Source organism: Pongo abelii, chromosome 7, assembly GCF_028885655.2.
Source record: "Pongo abelii isolate AG06213 chromosome 7, NHGRI_mPonAbe1-v2.0_pri, whole genome shotgun sequence".
NCBI lineage: Eukaryota > Metazoa > Chordata > Mammalia > Primates > Hominidae > Pongo > Pongo abelii.
The window spans coordinates 73,602,345-73,623,530 of record NC_071992.2 but is presented as its reverse complement, the minus strand read 5'-3'; the positions used below and the strand labels follow the sequence as shown (position 1 = coordinate 73,623,530).

At 37.5% G+C, this 21,186-nt stretch overlaps 1 protein-coding gene across 1 annotated transcript in view; it reads left to right on the top strand.

The window, feature by feature from the left end:
• Positions 1 to 21,186, top strand: part of NSMAF (neutral sphingomyelinase activation associated factor) — a 75,263-nt gene that overhangs the window by 13,521 nt on the left and 40,556 nt on the right. Inside the window, 5 exon segments of the mRNA XM_024251208.3 lie at positions 2,521 to 2,610; positions 10,218 to 10,296; positions 10,392 to 10,459; positions 10,539 to 10,575; positions 14,217 to 14,267. Coding sequence (XP_024106976.2) covers positions 2,521 to 2,610; positions 10,218 to 10,296; positions 10,392 to 10,459; positions 10,539 to 10,575; positions 14,217 to 14,267 — 325 coding nt within the window.

The following is a 21,186-nucleotide window of genomic DNA, read 5'->3' as shown; positions in this document are numbered from 1 at the left end:
TGATCTTGGGCTGTTCATTCATATTTAAATGTGAAGCATGTAATTCAGTGTCACTGGGAATGGGCTATTTCAGTTGAGTTTCACTGTGGGTTGATGTTGTAGAGACCTGGCTTTTTCTCTAAGGCTATTTAGTTTTTTCCAAAACTAATGTACCAGACTCCTGCCTGGAATGATATATGGATGAAGCTGGAAACCATAATTCTCAGCAAACTAGTGTTCATCTATTCCATGTTTTGCATAGTCATCCTCTTTTCGCACTACGGTCCTGCTCTCCACTGTGCCTCATGCCTAGTGTGGAGCCTCTTGTTCCACTTATTTTTTAAATAGAAAAACCACATGCCAGAGTGCAGTATGGTTAACCCATCAGGAAAAGAATTGGGGGCCACTGCCCTCATTCACTTTTAACCACCCCTCATGCTTTACAAACCGTGTCCTCTTGGTACCTGATACTGCAATTTCTTTTTTTTTTTTAATTATACTTTAAGTTCTGGGGTACATGTGCAGAACGTGCAGGTTTGTTACATAGGTATACACGTGCCATGGTGTATACCTGGGTTTGCTGCACCCATCAACCCATCATCTACATTAGGTATTTCTCCTAATGCTATCCCTCCCCTAGCTCCCCACCCCGCCAACAGGTCCCCCTGTGTGATGTTCTCCTCCCTGTGTCCATGTGTTCTCGTTGTTCAGCTCCCACTTATGAGTGAGAGCATGCGGTGCTTGGTTTTCTGTTCTTGTGTTTGCTGAGAATGATGGTTTCCAGCTTCATCCATGTCCCTGCCAAGGACATGAATTCATCCTTTTTTATGGCTGCATAGTATTCCATGGTGTGTATGTGCCACATTTTCTTTATTCAGTCTATCATTGATGGGCATTTGGGTTGGTTCCAAGTCTTTGCTATTGTGAACAGTGCCGCATTAAACATACGTGTGCATGTGTCTTTGTAGCAGAATGATTTATAATCCTTTGGGTATATACCCAGTAATGGGATGGCTGGGTCCAATGGTATTTCTAGTTCTAGATCCTTGAGGAATCGCCACACTGTCTTCCACAATGGTTGAACTAATTTACACTCCCACCAACAGTGTAAAAGCGTTCCTATTTCTCCACATCCTCTCCAGCACCTGATCCTGCAATTTCTGAACTTTTTGGAAATCCAGTGGCTTTAACTGGTTTTCTCCTGATGATGCCTTCTCTGGAGGCATCTGAAATTCTGATTTCTGAACACTGCTTATTCCTCCGGTCTGCTTTCCATTTCTCACAGATTTGTTCATGTCTCTTCTGTGCTTTAATAGCTCTCCAATTTGCTTTAGCCTGTGGGTTTTACCATTTAAAAATAGTTTTATTCACATTGTAGTGGTGTTTCAAGAGGCGGTGAAATAAACATGTATGTGTAATCTGCCATGTTTAATGTAAATTTCTTCCTCCAACACACTGGAACTTAAGGCCCATCTCAAGTCCCACACTTTTCATGAAAGCTTTTGCCTGTAACTCATTGATGTTTCCTGGTCCTTATCACAAAACAAAACAAAAAAATGCCTGTTTTCACTTCTTTGTCATGTATTTGTTGCTGTAGCCATACAACAAAATTAATAATTTTTCTTAATGACTTCTCTTGTTTTTAAAAGTTTAAATCACTTTCAACTTTAAAAAGAACTATATTTCAATCCCATTCAGTTTGGTTTACTCATTTTACTTATTAAACACCCATTGTGTAGACAGCATGGGCTGGTTATCACAGGGGAATATCTAAAGATCTGTTGGCTGGGCCGGTGGCTCATGCCTGTAATCCCAGCACTTTGGGAGGCCGAGGTGGGTGGATCACCTGAGATTGGGAGTTCGAGACCAGCCTGACCAACGTGGAGAAACCCTGTCTCTACTAAAAATACAAAATTAGCCAGGCATGTTGGTGCATGCCTGTAATCCCAGCTACTTGGGAGGCTGAGTCAGGAGAATTACTTGAACCCAGGAGGTGGAGGTTACTTGAGCTGAGATTGCACCATTGCACTCCAGGCTGGGCAACAAGAGTGAAACTCCATCTCAAAAAAAAAAAAAAAAGATCTGTCTCCTAGAGGCATGTGTTCTCGTGGGAGTAACTCAGATAACCATGAGACAGATGTTGGGGGCAGGGAGGTATGACAGGGAAGAGGCGGGGAAACCTAGCATTGTTCACTCAGGGGAAACAAATGCCCAAAATTCCGTAAGTAGGAAAGCGCTGAGCTTTGTTCAGATAAGGATAAGTTTAACTTCACAAAATTCAGGGTTTCTGTAAAAGAGTAGTACATCCACCTGGTGAGTGATTTTATTTTTGACATAGTAGTTATTTGGACACAAGGCAGGCCCAGCTATGTACTTCCCGCCACTGGGTAGAGAGGACTGCCTGGCATGATATACATGCTTCATAAGTGTTTGTTAAATTCATGAATGGAAAAGCTTTTTGGGATCAGACGTTTTAAATATATTGCCTTCTTATACTTACTAAAAAATAAACTGAAAGTTGTTTTTTCCCCCCGAATCCAGATTTTCCTTGCTGCTGCTTAACTTGGAGGAATACTACTTTGAACAGCATAGAGCCAATCACATTTTGCACAAGGGCAATCACCATGAAAGGTAAGGAAGCTTCGGTATCTCCTTGGACAAACAAACCGTTCTGATATCTGAACTTTTAAAGTGAAATGTGTGATCATATAGGTGTTAACTAAAGAAAAAATTAGGCTTTAAAAAAATTAAAGTAAATATTATTTAGACTTTTATTGAGGATTATAACCTAGGAGAGTCTTTTGGAGAGTTTTTGCTATGTTTATTATTTTATCTCCCATGAAGTTTTTTTCATCTTTTCTCTTATTAGGGAAGTAATGAGAAGAGTGTATTTAAAAGTTGTAATTGTAACTTGAAACCTTTTTCAAAGCTAAAAAGCATTTGTTCCAATTCTGGGGTTGTAGATATCTTAAGCTTGATAGGACTCCAGTCCATCCCATCATTATTTTGTTGCATCCCTCTTGTAGTTATGCAGTATCCTCTGTTCTCAATTATTTGGGTGACAATGTTATAAAGTAATGATTATAAACCACAAGAGTGGTATAAAATCAGCACTTTCAAAATGAGTAATGCGATTTGAACTAGAAGCAAGATCTGATTTCTCAGTATCTTAATAACTATTACTCACTACTATAAAAACAGATTGTTTCTTTGACTTTACCTTTTGAAAGCTATGTACAAAAACGTGTAATGAAGCTTTTTGTTTGCTTAAAATGGCAACTTAGAATTAACTAAGATGAAAATTGTTCCAGCAAAAGTATATCTGCTAATGATTTCCTTTTGGGAGGTTACTTAACAACTGTAAGCCATAACTTAGGAAATTCTTTGACAGTAGATAAATCCGTTTATTTTTATTATTCTTCAGGTTTTATCCGTAAAGGATCAAAAACACATGGTATTTGTTTAAATACAAGCTAAAGTAAAAATCACTTGGTTTTTTTGTTTAGTAGCTTATGACATCTATTTTCTTGGCATTCAATCAAATTAGACAATTATTCATCCCTGAACACAGCACCTTGCTTTCTTATCTCTGGAATTTTGCTCATATTCTTTTCCCTAATTCCATATCATTTTCCTTCCAACATTCTTCTATCGTATATCATCATAATACCTTGCTTAAAATTAAATGTACTTGTTTATTAATAAAATACAACTACAGGTAGCAAACTGAAACCTGTTTTTATAATTTTAAAGTAACTATTAGGGCAAAATGGTACAGCCCCATGTAGGTGTATTTGGTAATATCTGGTAAGATGACATGTGCATTAACCTATTGATCTAGCAATGCTACTTCTAGGATACAATTTCAAAGAGAACTGGCAATTATATAAATGGACATATGCGCAAGGTTATTTATTATAGCACTACTTGTACTAGCAAAAGACTAGGAACAATCCTACAGGAGACTGACTGAACTGACTGATAAGGAATGGCCACATGATGGAGTACTATGCAGGTTCAACAAGGAATGAAGTTCTTTGTAACGCTGTGAAGTGATCTCTACATGTATTAAGTATAAAAGCAAGGGACAGGATACTGTGTGTCATAAGCTACTTTTGTCAGAAGGGGGCAGATTTATCATTAGGTTTTTAAAAATCGGAGGCATAAACTGAAAGCTAGTGGAGATGGTTATCTACACAGAAGAGGGGAAGGATCAGGAGAACAATATAGAGATGGAATGAGGACTTCTCCAAATGTACCTTATTGTGTAACTTTCGTTTTGGAACCATATAAATATTTTATAGATTTTTACTACACTTTATCTTAGCTAAGAGGCTGAGAGGCCATCTTTTGTAGATTTTTAATATAGAATTAAATTTAAAAAGAAACAGTAAGGCCAGGTGTGGTGGCTCATGCCTGTAATCCCAGTACTTTGGGAGGCCGAGGCTGGTGGATCACTTGAGGCTAGGAGTTCGAGACCAGCCTGGCCAACATGGTGAAACCTCGTCTCTGCTAAAAATACAAAAATTAGCAGGCGTGGTGGTGCACCCTTGTAATCCCAGCTACTTGGGAGACTGAGGCAGGAGAATTACTTGAACTTGGGAGGCGGAGGTTGCAGTGAGCCAAGATCATGCCACTGCACTCCAGCCTGAGTGACAAAGCAAGACTCTGTCTCAAAAATCAATCAATCAATAAATAAAAATAAAAAAGAAACAGTAAACCCTAAAAATCAAAGAGAAAATGAAACAGTTCAGGTGTGGTGGTTCACACTCGTAATCCCAGCACTTTAGTAAGCCAAGGCAGTACGATCTCTTGTGGCCAGGAGTTTGAGACCAGCCTGGTCAACATAGCGAAACTCTGTTTCTGTTTATTACGGTTATATATTAAAAAAAGAAAAGACAAGAAACAAATGAATTTAATTATAAAGTTGGAGTTAGCCACAGAAAATTATTTTAATCAACTTTACAATATAATAATTGGACTGTGTATCTCTGGTAAGATGAAAAAGAATTGCAAAGAAGTTGAAAAAGAATGTGAAGTAATTGTAAACTTTCCAGTTGCAATATTGTTGTTAATAGTATACTATTAGTATTATTATTTTGAAACTACTTTATACACGCATGTATATGTATTTATATAATTGGATAAAACAATTGAATAAGTATGGCCAAGACTCAGATTTTCCAGTATAAAAGAAAAGGGACATACATGTAATATTAAAGAAATAAAGCCTTTTTCATGCACTTTCTTCCTTTTTTCCAGCTTTATTGAGATATAATTGATGAATAAAAATTGTATATATTTAGGGTATACAATGTGATGTTTTGATATACATACACATTGTGAAATGCTGACCACAATCAAGCTAACTATCACATCCATCGCCTCACAGTTACCTTCTTTTGTGTGTGTGGGAGTAAGAACATACAAGATCTACTCTCTGAGCCAATTTCAAGTGTACGATACAGTATGGACTGTAGTCAATAGCTCTACATTAAATCTGCAGAACTTATCCTGGATAATGGACAACTTGTGCACTTTGCCCAGCATCTCCCCATTTCTTCCACCCCTTTTAATTTCGTGAAGTTTAACTTACTCTTGCCTTAACAAAGCTCTGAGCTTTCCCACCTAAAAAATTTTCATAAGTTCCATTCTAGTCTCTTCTTTGAATTCAACTCTTTTAGATTCTACATGAAATCATGTAGTATTTGTCCTTCTGTGGCTCGCTTATTTTACTTAGCATAATGTCCTCCAAGTCCATCCACGTGGCCACAAGTAACAGGATTTCCTTCTTTTTTGAGGCTGAATAACATTCCATTGTGTGTATGTATGTATGTCTATTTTTATATGTTTTATATCCATATATATATCATATTTTCTTCATCTATCAATGGAGACTTAGATTGATCCCAAATCTTGGCTACTGTAAATAATACTGTAATGAACATGGGAGTACAGATACATCTTCAACATAATGGCTCCATTTGCTTTGGATGTATACCCAGAAGTGGGATTGCTGGATAGTATGGTAGTTCTATTTTCAGTTTTTTGAGGAACCTCTGTACTGTTTTCTTTAATGGCGAAACCAATTCACATTCCCACCAGCAGTATATAAGGGTTCTCTTTTCTCCACGCTCTTGCCAACAACTGTTATCTTTTGTTTTTTGATAATAGCCATCCTAACAGGTGTGAGGCAATAGCTCAATGTGGTTTTGATTTGCTTTTCTCTGATGATTAAGGCTGCTGAGGATCTTTTCATATGCTTGTTGGCCATTTGTATGTCTTCTTCTTCTTCTCTTTTTTTTTTTTTATTGAGACGGAGTCTCACTCTGTCACCTAGGCTGAAGTGCAGTGGCGTGATCTCTGCTCACTGCAACCTCTGCCTTCTGGGTTCAAGCGATTCTCCTGCCTTAGCCTCCCAAGTAGCTGGGCGTACAGGCGCGTGCCACCACTTCTGGCTATTTTTTTTGTATTTTTATTAGAGACGGGGTTTCACCGTGTTAGCCAGGATGGTCTTGATCTCTTGACCTGTGAACCACCCACCTCGGCCTCCCAAAGTGCTGGGATTACAGGCGTGAGCCACCATGCCCAGCCATTTGTATGTCTTCTTTTGAGATATGTCTATTCAGGTCCTCTGCCTGTCTTTTAATAGGCTATTTGTTTTCTTATTATACTATCAAGTTGTTTGAGTTTTTTATGTATTTTGGATATTAGCCCCTTATCAGAAGTATGGTTTTCAACTATTTTCTCCCATTCTGTAGGTTGTCTTTTGACTTTGTTAATTATTTTTCTTGCTGTACAGAAGCTTTTTGTTTTATGTAATCCCATTTGTCTATTTTTGCTTATATTGCCTGTGCTTTTGGAGTCATATCCAAAATATTGTCCAGACCAATGCCGAGAAGCTTTTCCGTAATTTTTCTTTCAGCAGCTTTACAATTTCAGGACTTACATTTAAGTCTTCAGTTCATTTCAAGTAGGTTTTTATGTATGGGATGAGGTAAGGGTTCACTTTTATTTTTTTCCACGGGGATATCTAGTTTTCCCAACACCATTTATTAAATAAACTATCCTTTCTTCATTGTGTGTTTTTGGCACCTTTGTGGATGATTAGTTGACTGCATATATGTGGATGTATTGTGTTCCATTGGTCTGTATGGCTGTATCATGCTGTTTGGATTAATGTAGCTTTGTAGTATATTTTGAAACCAGGTAGTTTGATGCCACCAGTTTTGTTCTCCTTGTTCAAGATTACTCTGGACCAGGCATGGTGGCTCACACCTGTAATGCCAGCTACTCAGGAGGCTGAGGAGGGAGGATCACTTGAGGCCAGGAGTTGGAGACCAGCCTGAGCCACCTAGCAAGACCCCATCTCTAAAAAAACTAAAAATTAGCTGGGCATGGTGGTGCACACCTGGAGTCACAGCTACTCGGAAAGCTGAAGCAGGAGGATTGATTGAGCCCAGTTTGAGGCTGCAGGGAGCTATAATCATGCTACTGCACTCTAGCCTGGGTGACATAGTGAGATCTCATTTCTTCAAATGAAACAAAACAGATTGTTTTGGGTGTTTCGTTTATTTTGTGATTCAATATCAATGTTAATTTTTTTTTCTGTTTCTGTTAAAAATGCCATTGGGATTTTAATAGGGTTTGCTTTTAATTTGTAGATTGCTTTGGAAAATATGGACATTTTAGCAGTATTAATTCTTCCAGTCTGTGAACACCAGATATCTTTCTATTTATTTGTGTCTACTTCAGTTTCTTTCATCAGTGTTTTGTAGTTTTCAGTGTACAGACTTTTTACCTCCTTGGTTAAATTTATTCCTAAGTGTTTTATTTTTCCTTTCGTGCTTTTATAAATTGAATTGTTGCTGTAATTTCTTTTTTGGATAGATCATTGTTAGCGTATAGAAATGCAACGCTGGTTTTTGTATATTGATTTTGTATTCTTCAGTTTTACTGAATTTGTTTATTGGGTTGAATAGTTTTTTTGGTAGAATCCTTAGGGTTTTTGTATACATATAAAATCATGTTATTTGCTAACAGAGACAGTTTAACTTTTCTAATTTGGATGCCTGTTCTTTCTTTTACTTGCCAAATTGCTCTGGCTAGGATTTCCAGTACTATGTTGAATAGTAGTGGTAAGAGTGGGCACCTTTGTGTTGCTTTTCTCTTTAAATGACAGTATTTCTTACCTCTATCTTTTGAAAAGGCCTAGAAATAACTCAGTTGCAATCAGCACCAAGAATCTGGTCTCTTAATACCACTTCCCACTGAAAGGATGGGGGTTCTTTGGAGAAATTGCTGATTCTAAGTCAGAGGCAGGAAATCTGTGAGATGAACCTGGGACATCCTGTCATACTGGCAAGTAAGGAAGGTATCAAAGACTACTGTAAATGAATTAAAAGGATGCCGGGGCAAGTAGAAGATGCTAACATTGGGTCAAAAATGGGACAATGTAAGCATCAAAAAAGAATAACCTCTGCAGTGGATTGAAATGTTTCATAAATGTTAAAATTCATGAGTACGTAATTTTATAAATATGTGTGTTTGTGTGTGTGTGTATAATCTTAATCAGTTATCCTCGAAGGATAGGAAGACAACAACTCATTTTTGTGACACTTGATAAATAAAGGTAAAGAATCAAGCATTTTTGTTATTTTCCTTGTACAAATTGTACTTCAGGGTAGCCAAATTGCTGATAAGTAAAGTTGTTCTTTGTTGTCAAATTCTAGCTCATAACGTAGAAGGAATGATAAAATTTCAATGCCTAATGGAAGAATGGATTCACAGCAGGGCTTGGCAAACTATAGCCCTTGGGCCATATCTGAGCTGCCACTTGTTCTCATAAAGTTTTACTGGAACACAGCCATTCCCATTTGTGTACATACTGTGTGTGGCTGCTTTCCCTATAACAGTGAAGTTGAATGGTTGTAACTGAGACCATATGGTCCACAAAGCAAAAATATTTACTATCTGGCTCTTTACAGAAAGTTTACCAGCCCTTGATCTAGATAGTAATTTTCAATAGCTGCTAAAACCTTTAGGTGAGAGAAGTTGCTGGGAAATTTTGTAATGGCTATGTGGAGATTGACAACACCTGATCCTCTGGGTGCCTCTGGATGTGAAGGCAGTACCCGTGTACTACCTTTGAAAGTATTTTTGTCAGAAGATCTTATAAATAATTTAGAAGCAATGCATAGGTTGGAAGAATACCACAGAGATGCATTCAGCCAAATTCATAATGTGGGAAAATTATTTTAGGTTAAGAGATGTAAAAGACATGTCAACTAAATGTAAAATGGACTTTGTTAGGATTTTGATTTGAGCCAACTGGCTATGAAAACACATTTACGAAATAGAAAAATTTGAACACTGGCTGTATGCATGATGACATTAAGGAATTATTAATTTTTTAGAGTGTGTTCATGATTGGTCACTTATTAAGAGAGACTATCTTCAGAGATCTTTCCTAAAATATTTGTGGATAAAGTATATGATGCCAATAATTTTCTGTGTTATTCAGCAGGGTCCCAGGGGGTTATACACAAGACAAGAATGACCACATATTGACAATTGCAGAGCTAGGCCATTGGTACATGGGAGTTTTCTATTCTATCTGTATATGTTTAGAAATTTCATAAAAGTTTTTATGTTACTATTGGGTAATTTTGGGTATTAGAAAAGTAAATGCAGTTAACAATTTGGAAAAATGATATGAAATGATATAAAATTTCAAAAACCCTTTGAGAAAGAATTGCAAACTAAGTCTTAACCTTCAGTAGAATGGGCCTTCTCATCTGTTTAGTACATGTATATTGAGCACTGAGAATAGAAAGCCAAAGTAAATATTTACTGCTCACAAAAGAACAGGCAGTGTTACTCTGGGGTGGGATGAGTGTAGGCATTCTCAGTCTGTAAGACTATTTCTCAATGTGATGTTTCTTGGATTCATTAAGTTTCTAGCCAATAGATGCTGTAAACTATATGGAGATACACATATAAATCAAAGAAGTTTAATTAAAAACTCTCTAACATTTGAAGTGTAAATGCCAATATGAACCACTATTCTGTGTTTTGTTTTACCAGTTAATTTAAAAATAGAGACGTTCTCTTTATATGCATTGTTGATCTTTTATTATGTGATGCTTTCGTAACCTGCTTTCTAGTTAAAATGTACTATGATTGTCTTGTGATTTTTGTTATGCTCATCAAACAATCTGTTGTACTTGGATCCCTAGGAAAATCAGAGGCTCCTTAAAAATATGTTCAAAATCGGTGATTTTTGAACCAGATTCAATATCCCAGCCCATCATCAAGGTAAATACATTTTAAATACGAACAGAAACCTTCCTATTTTTTGTGTGTGTCTTACCTTTCCTGATTTTTATAATATTTCTCTCAATTTTATCCAGATTCCTTTGAGAGACTGTATAAAAATAGGAAAGCATGGAGAAAATGGAGCCAATAGACACTTCACAAAGTATGTCATTTTCACCACTGTTTAATTTTACTTCAACCAAAAAGCTGTATATATTTAATGACTTTTATCTGTATTTTAGGGCAAAATCTGGGGGTATTTCACTCATTTTCAGTCAGGTAAGCACATAATAAATATTTTTTCCTAATCTGAATGAACATTCTTATATATGTGCATGAATGAAATTATTTGTAGAGATATCAGATGAAGACCATGGAATAGAAATCAAATGCTTTTAGAATTCAGTCATTGAGAAATGTAGTTTTAAAAAGATGTGATCCCTAATGGGCTTCTTCGTGTTTATTAAGTGTGTAGTATCTGTGGGCTTGCGGTTTTGTCCTTGGAGCTCTCACGATTTATGATTTACGAGGCTTGAAATGAAGGGATGCAGCTCTTCCCATAGCTTCCTAGCTATTTAGAAGGTGAGAGGCCATTGTCGTGCCACTTAAATGATCTCAGGGACTTAGGACAACCAAGGCAATGACTTGGGATTGGTGGTCTTGTATCATTATGACCCTTGTGGTAATAACCTTTTGTTCATTCCAGATTTATTCCCTTTACATTTACGCACCCACCACTGCACTCAATATAGGCAGGACAGCATTGGCAATAAAAGGTCAATTAAAACATACTTTTTCTCCTGTCATATTATTAATTAGTATGTAGATTTAAAAAATTGTAAATAAGAAGGGACTACTTTCTTTTGGCTCTGGGTTTCATCTGCTTTGTCTTTAAAGCAAAAGGGTTAGCAGATGTTGCCTTGACAGCTCTCGTTCCTTGGGGCGTTGAAGTGTTCAGAGAAGAATTGTTCTGGGATGAAGTAAGGGGTAAGAAAAGCTGTGGGAACAAAGATGCATGGACTTTCTGACTTCAAAACTTGACTTAAATCCTCTCATGCAACAGAGCAGAGTGTCCCTAGGAGGCAGATGGGGAGGGGAAGAGCATGCTCCCAGCACTTTTTCTATCACTGAAGCCTTTTGTTCACAGAACACTTTTAACATGTGTTGAAAGTTATGTTATGAAAGCTGAGAGGTAGCAGATTATTTGATTTTCTACATCTATCTTCCACGATTCTATTAATTTTAAGGAAGAAAACATTTCACAGGCTTCCTCGACTTCATGTTGTTTTAACTGGTATATGTGAAGACAGTGACAACCATCTACTGCTCTGGGGACCAAACATCATTATTAATAATTCTGGTCCACCTCCATACTCTCATGTCTATCGTGTCATTTTACTTCATGACCTGTTTCCACAAAACCCATATCTTGAAAGGAAGAGGTACTTTTTGACTTGGAGATAGGGTTTTCATTATAAAACTATACATTTTAGTTATTTTAGTAAAAATTTAATACCTTTGAGCTTAGGAATAAAGCCCCCAAATTCCTCCACCTACTTTTAATAGTTTATGGAAGAGGTCTTGTATGAAACCAGCTCAAAACCAGCCCGACACAAGCTACTCTTTCAAGTATTATTTAAAGCTTCCTGTGTCAAGTATACAACCAGGCAACTTTTGGGTTTTTTGATTATATACTAGGTCACAAGATCTCAGAAATATGGTATGGTGCTTTATATTTAGAGAGTTTTGCTTCCAATTTTTTTTGTTGCTGCTAAAGAAGGGTGTGTGCATGTTTATATGAATAACAGATTCAACTCATGGATTCAATAAGTATTCTATTCAAGGCTCTGGCGATCTAGGGAAGAACAAGATATCTGAAGCCTTTTGCTCCATGGACTTTACTTTTCAATGGGGGAGACAGACAATAAACAAATGTCTCCTCTAATGTCAGGTAGTGACAAATGCTATGAAGAAAATGAAAGCAAGACAGAAGGGTAGAAAATGATAAGGAATGTTCTCGTGCTGCTTTAGAAAGAGTAGTCAGGGATGCCTCACTGAGAAGAGGCCACTTACCAAGAGACTCAGAAGGCTTAAGGCATTGAGCTGTGCAATTATCACAAACACTGGCATTCCAGGTACAGAGAGTGTGGGGCGGAGAAGCCTGAAGGTGGGCATGTTCTTGACAGGTGGGAGGCGCAGGAGTGTGAGTGCTCCTGGGGTGCACGAGTCAAGGAGAACACTCAAGGGAGGCTGGAATAGGGGCAGGGACCGTGTCATGCGAAGCCTTGCGGGCCAAGGTAAGGACTTAGAATAAAGCGCAGAGAGAAACGCCACTGGAGAGCTGAAAGAGAAGGGGCGTGTCTGATTTGTATGTAAGTCTCTCTGGGGGCTGGGTAGAGAACGCGCTGTACAAACCAGGGCAAGAGTGGAAGCAAGGAGACCTATTGGGGTGTTCCAGGAATCCAAGTGTATTGAATCACGATGGTGAGAGGTGGTCATTGTCTAGGTATATTCTGAAGAAAACCCAACAGATGTGCTGACGGATTAGTCGCAGGGTATAAAAGGGAACAGTCAAGAATGACTTCAATGAGATGGACAGTAGTGCCCTTTACAGTGATAAAGAGAGTTGGGAAGGAGCAGGCTTCAAGTAGAATGTGAGATTTAAGATGGCCACGAGAACTCTAAGGGGAGATGTCCAGCAGGCATTTGGATGCATCCATCTGGGTTTCAGAGAGGAAGCAGAGGCTAGCAAGACATACTGGGGAGCTGGAAGTTTCTAGAGACTTTTTAAAGCCCTGTGGCTGGATAAGATTTCCTGGGGACTGAGAGTGGACAGAGTGGTGTGAGAACTAAGGCCCTGCAACTCTCTAACTTAAGAGATTGGGAAGAAAGCAAGGTCCAAAAGTAGATGGAAGGAGTAGCCAGTGAGGTTGGAGAGAAGCAGGAGCAGGTGTCCAGGAAGCCATGTGGAAAACTGCTTCAGGAAGAGCCGTCAGCTCTGTCACATGCTCCGAGAAGGAGAGTCAAGGAAGACTTGAGAATTGATTATATGGTGATGTGGAGATCTTATGCACTTCATGTGACCATCTAAAAGTGGTTTCAATAATATGGTGGGGATGAAAACCTGTCATGGGCCCAAGGGAAGGCACAGATAGCTCTTGCAATGAATTTTGCCACAAAAAGGAACAGAAATGGCAAAAGGAGGATGTGAGATTCAGGGGAAGTATGTGTGTGGGGTGTGTGTGTGTAAAAGGGAGAGAGTGCAGTATATAATCCTAAGAGCAAAGTTTTTGAATATCTGACAGGTTTGGGGAGGTGTTCACATTCTGTGCCCTAGTAGAGGGGCTGGAATTTGAGAGCTCAGGCAACTTCCATTGTTGCAGGAGGAAAAGCAGTGATGAAAGTACAGGTACAAGGAGATTGATGGCTCTGGTAGATGGTGTCACTTATTCCACATAGTTATTAATATACTATGGGAGGACCGGTGGCCCAGTGCATGTGAAAACACCATGTGCCCAGATTACCTTTAAGTTTTCTTTATGTTAGTGAACATATTTCATACCACAGTAACTTTGTTTTACCTGTTTCTTCAAAAATCAGCACTTGGATTAGCCTCCTTCCCTGTCTGCTTGGTTACTTGGTGCAAGTGATGGCATTCAAAAATGTCTTCTATATTTATTTATCTTGTAATTGTTGCTATCTTGTTGCCTGGATGATTCTCTATTTAATTTGATATTTGTTATTTTAACATCAGTACTTTAAAGCCATACTAGTACTAATACTAAAGCAAATACTTCTGGAAATAGAGATTATATAACAATGATTTAAAACTTTTGATTTATAATGTTCTGGTTTGTAGTTACTCTTTACAATGAAACATTTTGGTTATTATTTTACAAGTATTGCTTTTTTTTGCTCAGGTATATTTCATTAAAGAACATAATGTTGTGGCACCATATAAAATAGAAAGGGTAAGTAAAGCTTTTCATGTATTTCCAGCAATTTATATAGTCATTTTGAACAATAAAATTTTGTGACTCTGTTAACATCTTTAATCAAATATAATAATAATGAGTATTTAAAAGCTTCTTACCTGGAAGTTATAACAAAATAACCCAAGGGAGCCACAGATTTTAGTTCAAGAGAATTCAATTAACTTTTTGACTTAAAAAAAAAGTGCCTAAAAAAAACACCCAAATTAGGTTAGAAATTAAAATCAGAATATGCATTATTTATAAGATTGTTTACTGGGTGTTACTGAGAATTTATTTACCAGTACATTACTAAAAAATTTAGTTTTAAAAATATTCTAGAAATATTTACTGGTTATAACATACTCTTATTTGAGAACTCAATAATAATTTGTAAGTACTCTTAATTAGGTAGAAACTATGAGTAGACTTGGATACAATGTCTGGTTCCCTGGGACTTTTCACTTAAACATAGACATTTCATTTAACTATTCTGTACTTTAATTCTTTATGCTTCAGCTTAATACATAGTAGAGGGATAACTCCTACTAAAAGAGAGTTTTTACAGGACCTAAGGACAGGGCTAGTGCTCCTTATGACATCTGTGTGAATAGGAAAAGCTACTGTTTGTGGGCAAACATAGTCCCACAGGCTGAATCTGAATTTCAGTTTCAGGCCAGTCTGCAATCTCTTAGGTGGCACAAATTGTATACTCAGTGGCCTCTGGGTTTTACGGACAAGAAATATTTGCGTGTGCTGATTAGTCAGAAATTATAAATACTGAGGTTTAATTATTCTCAAGTGGTGCTTTTGGCATTTTGGGCAGGATGGTTCTTTATTGTGTGGGGCTGTCACTTATATTACAGCTCTTTCCCCTAACAAATGCCTCTCGTACACTGCTCCCCTTGTTGTTGTTACAGCACCTCCACACATTGACAAAAGCCTCTGGGGGCAGTAGGAAACCCTACCCCCAAATTGAGAACCACTCACCTGGGGTGCCCTCCCTCTAAAGGCTCTTGTGAGAGCCAGCTGAATTGCATACCTGCACATGGTTCATTGAAAGATTATGTGAAAGGAAATAAAAGTGAGGTTGTCTGAGTAAAGAAAAGCTCTTTTGTTCCAATGTGAATTATAATACCAAAGCATTCTCAGATTTAAAACAAAAAAAGGGTGAGGTGGAATGACAGCAGCAAGATGGCAGAATAGGAAGTTCTAGCCCCTTCTTCCTCCTGTGAAGACACTGATTCAACAACACATGGACAAATTCCCTTTGTGAGAAACCTGGAAACCAGTTAAGAGGATCCTGTACACCCGGTGAGCATGAAACTAACCACATCAAAGCCGGTATAAAAATTTGTGTCACTATCTGGCCATCATCTGTCCCACACAGCACCACATGATTGGGAAGAAATTTCCCAGCCTCTAGCTTCTCCCTGGAGAGGGAAAGAGAAAATTGGACTATACTTCCAGAGTTCTGACTTTTCAGGGGAGCTGCCCAAGGGACTGGCTTCTGTCTCTTCTGTCTCAGAGTACAGATGGAACCCTGCATACTCTAGATGCCTGGAACCACTGATAACAAAAGAGAGCTGGGTAGCACGCTACGGCTTCAAAGGACCTGTGGTACAGCAGACATATAGACACGAAAGACAGCAAAGGATTCCAAGCTTCTGAAAAAAATGAAACCAATAAATTTCTCTAATTAGGAATCTACATGCATAAGTCCAGAGAAGACACTTCTAGAAAAGGTTTGAGAGGCCTCCAGCATCTCTAGCCAGGCTGATTAATGAAGGTCTCTTTCTCTGTATGAAGCCAGTCCTTAAAGACTGGAGAGGTAACTGTTTTTGTTGTTGTTGTTGTTTTTAATGTGTGGATATTAGCACAAAATTAGAGGGAGCACAAAGAATCAGAGAAAAATAGTCCAATCAAAGGTACAAAATAAATTTTCAGAAACCAACCCTAAATAAAAGGGGCTATATTAATTACCTGACAAGGAATTCAAAACTATTGTCATAAAGATGCTTTATGAGCTCAGGAAAATTATGCATGAAGAAAATGAGAATTTTAACAAAGAGAATATTAACAAAGATAAAATATAAAGAGGAACTGAACAGAAATTTTGGAGAAGAATGTAGTAACTTAACTAAAAAGTTCACTAGAGGAGTCCAGCACAGACTATAAAGCAGAAGAAAAAATCAGCAAACTGGAACACAGGTCTTTTGAAATTATCCAGTTAGGGGAGCTAAGAGAAAAAAGAATGAAAAAGAGTTAAGAAAGCCTAAAGTACTAATGACACACTGTCAAGTGGACCAAATACATAATATGCGAGTCCAAGAAAGAGAAGAGAGAGAGAGAAAGAAACAAAAAGTGTATTTAAAGAGATAATGGTCCCAAACTTGCCAAAACTGAGGAAGGAGATGGACATCCAGATTTAAGAAGTCTTCCACATAGGAGGACTTCAAAGATGTCCTTACCAAGATGCATGATAATCAGATTATCAGAAGTAAGAGTTAATTTTGAAAGCAGCAAGAGAAAAGTGACTGGTCACAGAAGAAAGTCCCCATAAAATGATCAGATTTTTCACCAGAAAGCGTGCAGGTCAGAAACTTGGATGATAAATTCAGAATGGTAAAAACAAAACCAAATAAAACAAACAAACAAACAAAAACGCCTGCCAACAAAGAACACTGTATCTGGCAAATTGTCCTTGAAAAAAATGGAGAGATAAGGACTTTCCCAGATAAACAAAAGCTCAGAGTTTACCGCCATTAGATCTGCTTTATAGGAAATGCTAAAGTGAGTCCTTCGATTTGAAACAAAAAGATACTAAACACCAACATGAAAGTGTAGGAATTATAAGTCTTGCTGGTAAAGGCAAATACAGAATACTGTAGTGCTGTAATGGTGGTGTGTAAATCAGTTTAATTCTGGTATACAAATTAAAAGACTAAAGTATAAAAACCCCATAACTAGAAATCTGTGTTAATGAATACACAGTATAAATGGATGTAATTTGAGATATCATTAACATAAAGGGAGACAGGTATCTGAAGGAATAGTTTTTGTATGTGACTGAAGTTAAGTTGTTAACAGATTAAAAGAGATTATTATAACTGTAAGATGTTTTATATAAGACCCATGGTAACCACAGAGAAAATACCTATAGAAGATACACAAAAGAAGAGTTTTTCCAATATTATCGTCTAGAATTTTTATGGTTTCAGGTTGTAGGTTTAAGTCTTTGATCCATCTTGTGTTGATTTTTGTATAAAGTAAGAGATAAGGATCCAGTTTCATTCTTCTACATGTGGCTTGCCAGTTTTCCTAGCACCATTTATTGAATAGGGTGTCCTTTCCCCACTTTATGTTTTTGTATGCTTTGTCAAAGATTAGTTGGCTGTAAGTATTTGGCTTTATTTCTGGGTTGTCTATTCTGTTCCATTGGTCTATGTACCTATTTTTATACTAGTCCCATGCTATTTTGGTAACTATAGCCTTGTAGTATATTTTGAAGTTGAATAATGTGATGCCCCCAGATTTGTTCTTTTTGCTTAGTACTGCTTTGGCTATTTGGGCTCTTTTTTGGTGCCATATGGATTTTAGAATTGTTTCCGATTGACAAAGGTATTTTGATGGGAGTTCTGTGAAGAGTGATGGTGGTATCTTGATAAGAACTGCATTGAATCTGTAGCTTGCTTTAGGCAGTATGATCGTTTTCACAATATTGATTCTACCCATCCATGAGCATGGGGTATGTTTCCATTTGTTTGTGTCATCTATGATTTCTTTCAATAGTGTTTTATAGTTTTTCTTGTAAAGCTATTTTACCTCCTTGGTTAAGTATAACCGTAAGTATTTTATTTTATTTTTTTTGCAGCTGTTATAAAAGGAATGGAATTCTTGATTTGTCTCTCAGCTTGGCCGTTGTTGGTGTATAGCAGTGCTACTGATTTGTGTCCATTGATTTTCTATCCTGAGAATTTACTGAATTCATTTATTAGATCTAAGAGCTTTTTGGATGAGTCTTTAGAGTTTTCTAGGTAAATGGTCATATCATTGGTGGACAGTGACAGTTTGACCTCCTTTTTTCCAATTTGGATGCCCTTTCTTTTTTGTCTGATTGCTGTGGCTAGGACTTCCATTACTATGTTGAATAGAAGTGGTGAAAGTGGGTAACCTTGTCTTGTTCCAGTTCTCAGGGGCATAGGCAAAGAATTCATGACTAAGAACCCCAAAGCTAATGCAACAAAAACAAAAATAAATAAACGGGACCTAATTAAACTAAAAGGCTTCTGTACAGCAAAAGAAATAACCAGCAGAGTAAACAGACAACCCACAGAGTGGGAGAAAATTTTCGCAAACCACACTTCTGGCAAAGGACTAATATCCAGAATCTACGAGGAACCTCAAACAAATCAGCAAGCAAAAAACAAATAATCCCATCAAGAAGTAGGCAAAGAACATGAATAGACAATTCTCAAAAGAAGATATACAAACAACTCGCAAACATATGAAAAAATGCTCACCATTACTAATTATCAAGGACATGCAAATTAAAACCACAATGAGATACTACCTTACTTAGTGAGAATGGCCATAATTAAAAAGTCAAAAAATAATAGACGTTGGCATGGATTTGGTGAAAAGGGAACACTTTTACACTACTGGTAGGAATGTAAACTAATACAACCACTATAGAAACAGTATAGAGATTCCTTAAAGAATTAAAAGTAGAGCTACCTTTCAATCCAGCAATCCCACTGTCAGGTATCTACCCAAAGAAAAAGAAGCCATTATGTGAACAAGACACATGCACACACATAGTTATAGTAACACAATTTGCAATTGCAAAAATATGAATCCAACATAAATGCCCATCAACCAACAAGTGGATAAAGAAAATGTCCTATATATATACACCATGGAATACTACTCAGCCATAAAACAAAATGAAATAATGGCCTTTGAGCAACTTGGATGGAGCTAAAGGCCATTATTCTAAGTTAAATAACTCAGAAATGGAAAACCAGATTATTGTATGTTCTCACTTATAAGTGGGAGCTAAGATATGAGAATGCAAAGACATAAGAATTATATAATGGGGCCAGGCACGGTGGCTCATGCCTGTAATCCCAGCACTTTGGGAGGCCAAGGTGGGCGGATCATGAGGTCAGGAGATCGAGACCATCCTGGTTAACACTGTGAAACCGTGTCTCTACTAAAAGTACAAAAAATTAGCTGGGAGGCAAGTGCCTGTAGTCCCAGCTACTTGGGAGGCTGAGACAGGAGAATGGTGTGAACCCAGGAGGCAGAGCTTGCAGTGAGCCGAGATCGCACCACTGCACTCCATCCAGCCTGGGCGACACAGCGAGACTCTGTCAAAAAAAAAAAAAAAAAGAATTATATAATGGACTTTCGGGGCTTAGGGGGAAGGATGGGGGGTGATGAGGGATAAAAAACTACATATTGGGTACAGTGTACACTGCTTAGGTGACAGGTAAACCAAAACCTCAGAGAACTTATTTATGTAACCAAAAACCACCTGTACCACAAAAACTATCAAAATAAATTTAAAAAAAAATGAGGAAGGAATCAAACTATGTCATGATAAAATGTCAACACAAACACAGATAGAGGACAACAGAGGACAAATGAGCTACAAGACAGAAAACAGTTAAAATGGCAACAGTAAGTCCTTCCCTATCAATAATTACTTTAACTATATCAAACTCCCCAATCAAAAAATATGGAGTGCCTGAATGGATTAAAACAAATAAGATCTAAAACTATATGCCATCCGCAAGAGACTCATTTTCGGTTTAAGGACACACATAGGCTGAAAGTGAAAGAATGGGAAAAAAATATTCCATGCTTGGTAATCAAAGGAGAACAGAGCTGGCCATACTTATATCAGACAAAATAGGCTTTAAATAAAAAACTTTCACAGGAGACAAAGAAGGATATTATGTAATGATAAAAGGGTCAATTTATCAGAAAGATAAATAATTACAAATGCATGCATTAGTCAGGGTTCTCCAGAGAAACAGAACCAATAGGATGTGTGTGTACATACGTACACACATATATATATACATACATGCATACATGCATACATACATATGCATATACATATATACAGACATATACACTCATCTAGGGGTATATTGCTGTATATATGTATATACACAGAGAGAGAAATTGATTTATTATAAGATATTGAATCATGTGATTATAGAGGCCAAGAATTCCAGACCCAGGAGAGAGCCAATGTATAGGGTTTAGTCTGAGTCTGAATGCAAGTCTGAAGGCAGGAGAAAACCAGTATCCCAGCTTGAAGACAGGAAGAACGAGTGTTTTTCCCATTTAGCCTTTTATTTGATTTAGGCCCTCAATGGATCAGATGAGGCCCACCCACATTGGGGAGGGCAATCTGTTTTACTCAGTCTCCTAATTCAAGTGCTAATCTCATCCAGAAACATCCTCACAGATACACCCAGGGATAATGTTTAACCAAATATTTGGTCACTCTATGGCCCAGTCAAAATGACATATAAAATTAATATCACCATATGTATGTACCCAACCTCAGAACATCTAAATATATGAAGCGAACATTGATAGAACTGAAGGGAGAAATAGATAGCAACACAATAATGGTAGGAGATTTCAATACCACACTTTCGACAATGGGTAGAACGTTCAGATAGGGCATCAGTAAGGAAACAGAGGACTTGCACAACACTGCAGACCCAATGGACCTAACAGACATGCAGAGCTTTCCACCCAACAACAGAATACACGTTCCTCTCAAGCACATGGAATATTCTCCGGGACAGATCACATGTGAGGTCACAAAACAAATCCTAACAAATTTAAGAGGATTAAAATCATATTGTGTATATTTTTCCAATCATAATGGAAT